The sequence below is a fragment of the Macrobrachium rosenbergii genome, chromosome 54, assembly GCF_040412425.1.
Source record: "Macrobrachium rosenbergii isolate ZJJX-2024 chromosome 54, ASM4041242v1, whole genome shotgun sequence".
Lineage (NCBI taxonomy): Eukaryota > Metazoa > Arthropoda > Malacostraca > Decapoda > Palaemonidae > Macrobrachium > Macrobrachium rosenbergii.
Genome location: NC_089794.1, coordinates 31,318,198 through 31,328,197, shown reverse-complemented (window position 1 = coordinate 31,328,197; position 10,000 = coordinate 31,318,198). Strand labels below are relative to the sequence as shown.

The 10,000-nt window shown below is 34.4% G+C and overlaps 1 protein-coding gene across 2 annotated transcripts in view; it reads left to right on the top strand.

Annotated features, from left to right (window-relative positions):
• The window catches only part of LOC136834938 (uncharacterized), a 564,478-nt gene that overhangs the window by 310,112 nt on the left and 244,366 nt on the right, over window positions 1-10,000 (top strand). Inside the window, exon 1 of one of the 2 annotated variants that reach the window (XM_067097786.1) lies at window positions 1,540-2,205. The exons of the other annotated variant lie outside the window; for it this stretch is intronic. Coding sequence (XP_066953887.1) covers window positions 1,876-2,205 — 330 coding nt within the window. The 5' untranslated portion in view covers window positions 1,540-1,875. Of the gene's footprint in view, window positions 1-1,539; window positions 2,206-10,000 lie in introns of those variants that run through there. 2 annotated transcript variants of the gene reach the window in all.

The following is a 10,000-nucleotide window of genomic DNA, read 5'->3' as shown; positions in this document are numbered from 1 at the left end:
TGAATAAGTATATAGATAAAAAAATAAATTCTTTCTCTTCCAAAAAATGTAAACCCCAATAAATTCCTCTTTTTTGGGTGACATGTCAAAGAGTAAATCACAGTGAATATTTAAAAAAAGAATACGCACCACAAGCAAGGTAATATCGTCCTAACAAATAACATGACAACCGCAGCTATCTAATGATAAAATCTGGTAAAAAATACTCTCGAATCTAGTCTCATTCTGATTATGTCCAGTGTCACTTTCCAAAATGCCATTTTGTGATTTGATAACTACTTTCAAAACATCAGTAATAAGTTCTGTGATGTCTGTCCTTAATGAATGACGCCAAGAGATAGCGGTTTTCCAAATTCACTTTCAGGTGATAGATAGACAGATAGATAGATAATAGATAGATAGATGGATAGATATAAATATTAATAAGCTACGAGCATGTAACCTGTGAGAAGTGTTATCTTTGTGAACCCTTACTAGGAATGTTTGGGTAGGCGCGCACCTGATTAGATTATTAATTTTCTGTCTGGTATTTTAGATAACGTTAGGTAGACCGGCTAATTGATTGATTCATTGGTGTTCGTAGACGTCACGAACCTTTGAATACCTGACTGTTTTTAAGGGACAGGCGTTCCCTTAAATTGTAATCACAAGTTTCATTTGTAATTGCATAAATTGATTTTGGGATCGTTGAAAATAAAATATCTAAACGGAAAGACAGAGAAAAAAAATTTATGTCCAAGTCTTCGTAAGTTTGGGATCAGTCAGGTCTCTGCCTGAGTAATGATTATTCGTACAGAGAACTGTAACATGTTTTTGTTGGGTTTTCCCGCTTGCACGCACACGTACATATACAGTATATGTATATATATATATATATATATATATATATATATATATATATATATATATATATATTATGTTATGTATATATATATATATATATATATATATATATATATATATATATATATATATATATATATATATATATATTATGTTATGTATATATATATATATATATATATATATATATATATATATATATATATATATATATATATATATATATATATATATATAGAGTGATATAGTGTGTGTGCAAAATACAGAACCGATAAATCTTTATTAATTAATGATACTCTAACATTCATATGTCCAAGCACACCTTAAGATAGTTGACAGACGCAGCCATTTCTTTGTTCGTGTTTTCGTTATGTTCAAGGATGTTCATGTTCAACTCCCTCCCTCTTCATTTGCATTGTTAATTAGCTTTTGCCTTTCTTAAATATACCTTATTTGTTATTGTGCTCTCAAATGTTAATTATGGGAAATGCCCAGTTGGAATCAAGACGTTATAAGTTCGTAGGTACGTAAGTACCTAAGAGCAATTGACGTTTAAGAAGTGTAAAATTCAGATTACTGGAGCCGTCCACCAGGTGACAATCCGACCGACCTGTTTGCTCAGTACGATAACGTTTCCTTCGTGGGGGAGCAACGGCGCTGCCATACGCACGTCCAGAGACGTTGAGGAGAAGAAGAGAACTCGCTCAGTGGTTACCCTCATGTGGAGAGGCGAAGACAAGCAAGCTACTTTTCGCGCCGGTCCGTTGAATGTTTAATTCGTGTTGTTGCAACTGTGAAGAACGACAGTTACATTGGAGGGTTGGTTTATGCGACGCCTGGTGTACAAGATCAAAATGAAAGATTGAAGTGGTCACGGTCGTATGACAGTTATTTTTTTAAGTGTTTTGCAATTGCAATCGTAACTTTGCAACGATTTGTAGTTAATTTTCCCTACATTTTGGAATATTGGAAATCTTATTTTCCTGGGAAGGTAATTCGCACGGTATCCATAGCCATGGATAGAGGAAGACCATGCCCAAAATAAACGCCCTGTGCAACGGCAGCGTTGCATTGCGTTGCAATTGCACAGCGTTGCACGGCGGGAGGCGAGGAATATCAGAGTGCCCCATGGCATCCCGTCGCAGGATCGTAGCGGCCGCTCTTGGCCTTGAGAGGGTGAAGAAGTCCTCCTCCTCTTCGGACGATGTCACGAAGAAGTCCTCCTCCGCTTCTTCCCCCACCATGAGGGGGATTGTTTGTGCCTTGGTGACGACCCTGTGGATGGTCGTGGCCGTCGAAGGGTCGTCCAACGTCTCCAACAGCGTCACTATTGCGTCTTGCAGGGCGGCTTGTTTGCACGTGGTAAGTCGTCGTGTTTAGTTAGTCGCTGAATAAGCGACTGTTTCGGGGGATGGCTGGGAGGAGAATGTGCGCGTTGTTGTTGTTTATTTTAGTCGTCGTTATGGGGCATTACTATGCGTTCGGTATTGCTGGAGTTTTGTATGTTACAACTTCTTGTGTAGTTTTACTAATACTGAGGTATTTGGTGGCACTTTGTGTTGTTGCGAAAAAGTGTTTTGCATCTGAAGCATACGTACGTGTATATATATATATATATATATATATATATATATATATATATATATATATATATATATATATATATATATATATATATATATATATAAAGCTGTTCACAGATTACTAATGGTAATATAATATATATATATATATATATATATATATATATATATATATATATATATATATATATATATATATATATAATATGATTGTATGAACGTATGCAATGTATGTATGTAGTAATTCCTCTGTTCCGCTGAATTTTTCCGTTTCTTTTTTATGACGTTAGAACAGTGCCAGTTGAGCAAATTTCTTTAACGATTCAGATCTAGGGATGGATTTTAATGGTACTGTAAGCTAGCATCAAATAATGATTTTTCATTACAAATTCACGTTCCATAATTCCTCCTTTATAAAACCTGTCGTTATGGAAGATTTCTGTGGTGCCTGTTACCTCACAAAATAGTTAATGCTCTTGTGCTTGTATTAAGCTTAACTGTAAGGATATATTGGTTTATACTTCAGATATATTATCAGTTACGAAATTAGATGTCTTAACATTGTTATTTTTAAGAGGACGAAACTGAGAATTACATCTGAAGATCTCTGCAATAAGGACTGTGGGTTATGCTAATGTCAAAACTGGCTTAGTTTGACCTGTCCCGACCTGTTGATAAACCACTCCTGACCCAACTTACCTTAAGCAGTCTTTCATAAACGGGGCTTCTACCTCGAACCCCGGCCCAATCTAACCAACCTTGCTTATCCAAACCTAATATAACCTAAGCAGTCTTACCTAGACAGGGTCGTTTCACCAGTCACAATACCACAGCTAACCTCTTGAGTAGCGCTCTGCCCCGATTTGTACACGTACAGTACTCCATTTTTTCCCCCCTTTCTTAATTTGGCTTCTGTTATTTCCAAAGTATTTTCACTTCAGAAATTTACCTATTAATAGAAATTTACCTATTAATAGAAATTTACCTATTAATAGAAATTTACCTATTAACAAGAAAGGTGGGTTGTTGCATGCAGACACTATTTCGGGAAACATGTTTCTTTCCTGGCCTTTTCCGAATGCTTGCCAGAAATATCTTTTCAGGGCTGTGATCTAAGTATTTCACAAAATTCCATATTGTGCAAAAGTACATCTCAGCTTTTAGAACATTTTAATCACGCACGCACATAATATATATAATGTAAAATATATATATATATATATATATATATATATATATATATATATATATATATATATATATATATATATATATATATATGATATATATATATATATAGATTGAATGATAGATAGATATATACCGTAGATTAAATTAGATGCACTTTTCATCTCAGATTCTTTTGTGCACTTATACAGTGTTTATAACCAGACTACTTACTTCATTGATTTTATTTTTATTTCTTGTTAAGTTTTACAGTGTATTATTGCATGTGCCGTATTCTTTTAAATTTCTGTGCTAAATTCCCAGCGAAGTTCATATTTAAATATATCCATAAAAATATTGCATATATAGACACATACATACATATATATATATTTAGTCATCCATACGTAATAGATCAATGGCCACTTATCACGAAACTTTTATTAAAAAGAAATGAACCTCCATCGAACACGATTTCTTTAACTTCAAATAGCCGGCACCTCTGTATCGACGTCTCATTATATTAATCTCTGATAACAGAGGAATGCCAATAAAAAAAAAATTGACATTTCTCATTTTGACTCTAGACTATCTCTCTTGAAGTAGCCTGAGATCCCAAGTGGTTGGACTTAAGTGACCCGGCTTCTTAAGTCCAGCTTATGGATTTTTTTTTTCATTGGGGGGACTTTAAGCCCCGATTGGCATTTTATTCTCGAAATCTCGTCAAGACGATCTCGTCTTAATACATCTCTTGGGGTCGATCGAATGAATTCCTTCTTGGAGTTTTCTTAGGGACCGCCCGGTGGATGTTCTCATAGGTGTGTGTGTGTGTGTGTGTGTGTGTGTGTTTGTGTGTGCGTATGCGGCTTTGCTTCAGAGGATGGAATTGGTTGAAGATAACTGGGAATGATTTTGGTATTGAATATATACAGTATATATATATATATACACATACAGTATATATAAATATAAATACATATGTATATATATATATATATATGTGTCGTCCATGTGTGTGTGTAATAAAATTGTAGTTGGTGTGGTATGGTGACATGGTTAGCTAAAGTGTTGTATTCATTTGACCACGTTATATCTTTATATCTTGGCAAAATTGTTAGTGAATATTGTTTAGCAATATTCGTCTCCTAGTTTGATTTTCAAAATAGTAATAATGTTCGACTTACTTGACTGAATAGTAGTGAATAGTATTTTGCAGTAATAATAATAATAATAATAATAATAATAATAATAATAATAATAATAATAATAATAGACTTAGCTGCATGTCTCTGATTAATGTTGTGGATCAAAGGAGAGTGAAATGTATTATTCATGTTTCAAGAGTTTCCTTAACAGAAGTCACTTTCATAACTTGTTGTAACCCATAAAGAAGTTTCGTTTATCACCTTTCAAAGGATTTTTGTTTAGTTTTATTAACTGTTAATGATTTAATAGCTAACCGCAATCATCACTTTGTACAGTACTGTGCCTGGGTTTTTTTTTTGCTGAATCTTTTTAAATAGTGTAATATTTCATCAGTTATTATGCTCTGGTTGTGCAGTAAATTCATTAAGAGAGAGAGAGAGAGAGAGAGAGAGAGAGAGAGAGAGAGAGAGAGAGAGAGAGAGAGAGAGAGAGAGAATCTTATTCTATGTATACAGTACTTTAACTTTTTACGTCTGCATTCCTTTTTACTTAAGTAAACAGTTCTTTTTATTTTGATGTATAGGCTATTTTGATATATAGGCTATATATATATATATATATATATATATATATATATATATATATATATATATATATATATATATATATATATATATATATATATATATATATATATATATATATATAGAGAGAGAGAGAGAGAGAGAGAGAGAGAGAGAGAGAGAGAGAGAGAGAGAGAGAGAGAGGGAGGTTGCTACACTAAAGCCTCTTTAATGCACGAGTGATTCGGCCTGGCCATATAAATCCTACAACAGCGGCAGTTTGTAAGCATTAGATGGTTTCGTCTTTGGGACACCCTCCCCTCCCCTCCCCTTTACCTACCACCTCATCCTCCCTCCCCCTCCCTCTGCCCATCCAATCCTTCCTTTTTGACGAATTCGTGGCAGATGGAATGTCGAAGCAACGGCGTTGCAGTCCTGCTTTTTGCTCTTTATTTTGTTTTGTGCAATTTACCCTTTTGTATCAGAGTAGCGGAACTAAAGGTTATTGATAGCTCTCCGGTTGTCGCTCAGGATAAGAGGAGGAGGAGGAGGAGGAAGAAGAAGAGGAGGAGGAGGAGGAGGAGGAGGAGGAGGAGGAGGAGGAGGAGGAGGAGGAGGAGGAGGAGGAACAACGAGGTGAAGGTTCTTGTGATCTTGTGGAGTGGATGGGAGGCGGGGCTGGTATAAAGGAAGAAAAGGAGAAGGTGAAGAAGGAAGATGAAGAAAGGGGTTGGTGAATAAATCGAGGAGGAACAGAAAGGATGGAAGGATAACAAAAAGATGGGATGATGTAGTTGAGAAAGAGTTTAGCTGAACGGGGATGAAGAATAGGAAGAGGATGAAAATGAGGAGGAGGAGGAATAGGTGAATGAATTTAGGAGGAACAGAAAGAATGGAAGAATAAGAAAAAAAGGGGATGACGTAGTTGAGAAAATCTAGATGAACAAGGATGAAGAATGGGAAAAGGAGGATGGATATTGAAATGCGTGGAAATGATTGCATGATAGCTCTTGGAACGAGATGATCAAGAAGAAGAAAACGAAGGTCAATAATAAAAATAGGATAAGGATTGAAATTAAAGGTAAACGTTTATTCGTAGGTTGAACGTATGGAGGATTGTAGGAGGCATTCGAGAGAAGGAAATGTTTCAGTGAATAAGTACGGGAGGAGTTTCTGTGAGGAGGAGGGGGAGGAGGAGGCCTTTAGCGAGAGAAAGAAGAGTAGGACAAGGGTGGGCTGTTACAAAGGCAAGGCGTCGTAAGACTCTCTCTAGTTAAGAATCTCTTGAAGTCTTTGAAATGATTTTTTTCTTTGTACGCTCGTTGAATGGTTACCATTTTTTGTATTCTCTATAAGCGTTTATTTCATATTTAATTGGTGTTTAAATCAAGAGGGCTTAACATACTATCTCTTTATGTATAAATTTTTCTCATTTATTTGCATAAATATTTTGAAAGGTGTTCTGTAATTGTATAACCATCGATGTATCGGAATGATTTCGCTGATAAATTTCGCGACGCCTTCTCATTCCCTTGTCATAACTGATAAATTAAAATTGGTCCGTGATAAATCCGACGTTTTTGTTGACAGTTTTGCTAGAGGTGTTAATGTATGGCGGTTTAAGTTTTTCTTATCTCTTAGTTATGGCGTCGATGACAATTGTTTTTAAGACATCTGGTAATTTTATTAAAGCCATTGAAAATTATATCTTTGATAGAGCGTTTTCTCTGGTGTAGAGATCAAGTCGGGAGACACAGAAGAAGATAGCGTATCCACGTACAATACGGTGCATGACAATAAAGGTATGATATATATAAATATATATATATATATATATATATATATATATATATATATATATATATATATATATATATATATGTATATGCACAGGTATATAATTATATATATATATATATATATATATATATATATATATATATATATATATATATATATATATATATATATAATATATATACTGTACATATATATATTTTATATATATGTATATATGCATGTATATATTATTATTATTATTATTATTATTATTATTATTATTATTATTATTATTATTATTATTATTCTGAAAGTAAACCTGCAGGGGGCATTGACTTGAAATTCAAGCTTTAAAGGAATATGGAAAGAGGAATTTAATATATATATATATATATATATATATATATATATATATATATATATATATATATTATATATATATATATATATATATATATATATATATATATATATATATATATATATATATATATATATATATATATATATATATATATATATATATAGAGATATAGAGAGAGAGAGAGAGAGAGAGAGAGAGAGAGAGAGAGAGAGAGAGAGAGAGAGAGAGAGAGAGAGAACGGTTACCTCTTGATTTTGTCATTGCAGGCGAATTTCAGAGCTTATTTCAGATCGAGCAAAGAGAATATTAAAAGCCACTCGGAAAAAGCGAATTCGGAAATCGTTTCTCATGTCTGGGCGATGGAATAATTCCCCCGTTGCGAATTGGCGGAAATCCTTTTTGAAGAATACCCCTCTTTATTTGCAAGTCATCGATACGCATGTTTGCATTTTTTATTTTTCACTGTAACCGTTTTCCTTTCTGTTTGAGATGTGCTTGCAGTTCTTTTTTTCCATTTTGGTATTCTGATTTTATTATTGCTTTTTTTATTTTTCACTGTAACCGTTTTCCTTTCCGTTTGAGATTTGCTTTCTGTTTTTCTTTTCCCATTTTGATATTCTGATTTTATAATTGCCTTTTTTATTTAACTGTTTTCCTTTCTGTTTGAGATGTGCTTCCTGTTTTTTTTTCATATTTTGAGATTCTGATTTTATAAGGCAAGATGTGAAATTTGGTTTGAAAGACGAAACTTGGCTTCTTTTTGTACCTTTTACTCATGAAAAGCCTTTTGAGATAACTGGATGCACTAAGACAGCCTCCATGAATTAGGAGAGAGAGAGAGAGAAGCGAGGAGTGGTTAACAAGTGTCTTCGTCCGAAATCCTGATGCATAGCCAGCACACACCTCCCTGAATGGCCCGGCAGTACAATAAAAACATTGTGCCTAGGCGCCATACTGTTTTTGTGTAATGCGCGTACATGACCTGGAAATATGGGTGTAACCAGGATTACATAGATGTAGTCTCTGGACTCTCTTGTGTTTTTGAGGGGGGTTTGGGAAGGCTTGGCTGGGGGGTGGGGGGAGGGGAAGGAGGTAGGGAAAAGGGGGTGGTGGGGGTGAAGGAGAAATAGTAATAAGGCCAAGAGACGAAGCCTGCTCGCTAATCACAAAAAATAACAATGAGACCGGCAAGCTGTACATTGAGCCGTCTGAAACAAAGGGCCCCGCTGCCCCATTCCACGCCCCTAATAATTCTTACTTTGTGCCTTTGTTGCTTATAACTCTTGTGATTTAGCCCCGAAAAAGCTAGCTGGTCCTACACGGGCGTCTTTGAAGGTGGTGGCTCTGCGGCGCGTTGTGTTTCGGAGGTTATAATATAAACGTTCAGGAAAGGAAGGTCCAGGTTCGTTTTGTCTTTTCGGGAGGACCTCTGTGGGATGCTTGGTGAGGTCTGAGGATTTCTCCATGGAATTCGTTTGCATAAATGAGTTTACTCTAAACGTGGTATTCTTTTTTGATTCAGCAGTTAAAGAATAAACGTGGCGATGACTCTTGTATTGTTTTGCTTGGCAGTCATTCTCCATTAGGATGAAACAGCTGTAGACATCTATTTAGCTGTTTATATATATATATATATATATATATATATATATATATATACTGTATATATTGAGTGTGGCGTGCTTGTGTGTGTGTGCATGTGTTGTCTTTCTGTTTTCACCTGCAAGTTTTCTCTTGTAAATCGTTTGTATAAACTGTGCAAATGTTTAATTTTTTTTTTTTATAAGTTTTCGTCATCCCTCTTTTCAGTAGTTTTTGTTTCTGTAGTTAGAGCTTGTTTTTATCTTTATCCTTTATTCAGTGTTCTTTCCGATGTTCAAGAAATTACGTTCACATCCTTATTTCACGTTATTTGTTGCGTAACTTTATCTGCCAATTTTTGATGTGCATACTGTTAGCTCAACAGTCAGAATTATTTTTATGAATATTTTTTTTTTTTATAGATATTCGTCTTTTCATATTCATTTGAAGCTTGAATTTCAAGTCAGTGACCTCTGTAGGCTTGTTCATATAAATTTGGGTTTACTTTCTGAATAATAATAATAATAATAATAATAATAATAATAATAATAATAATAATAATAATATAATGCTTATGCTATTTGCAGGTATGTATGTAATGTATATAATTTTAAAAAGTTGTCTTATGAGTAGCTCGTATGATCTGTACGATATGAATTGGCAACTTCTATTCCATGAGGATATATGTTACAACCTTACTGAACATGTACAGTAAAGCATTTCTAATTAACAGTTCATACGTTGTGATGTATGTTTGTGTGTTGAAAAATACTGACTGACAACACGCACGCACACACACACACACTGTCTGTAGTCATGTTTAAATGTATCCGTAGGTTTATGAAGAGGGAAAAGGCGAAATGGCTGCGTGACTGCAAGCAATGTCTTGTTCCTAATTTACTGCCAGGTGACATTGTTCAGCAAATAACCCTTTGCTTCAGCAAGATGTTTGTTTCTGCTGAAAAATGGTCGAG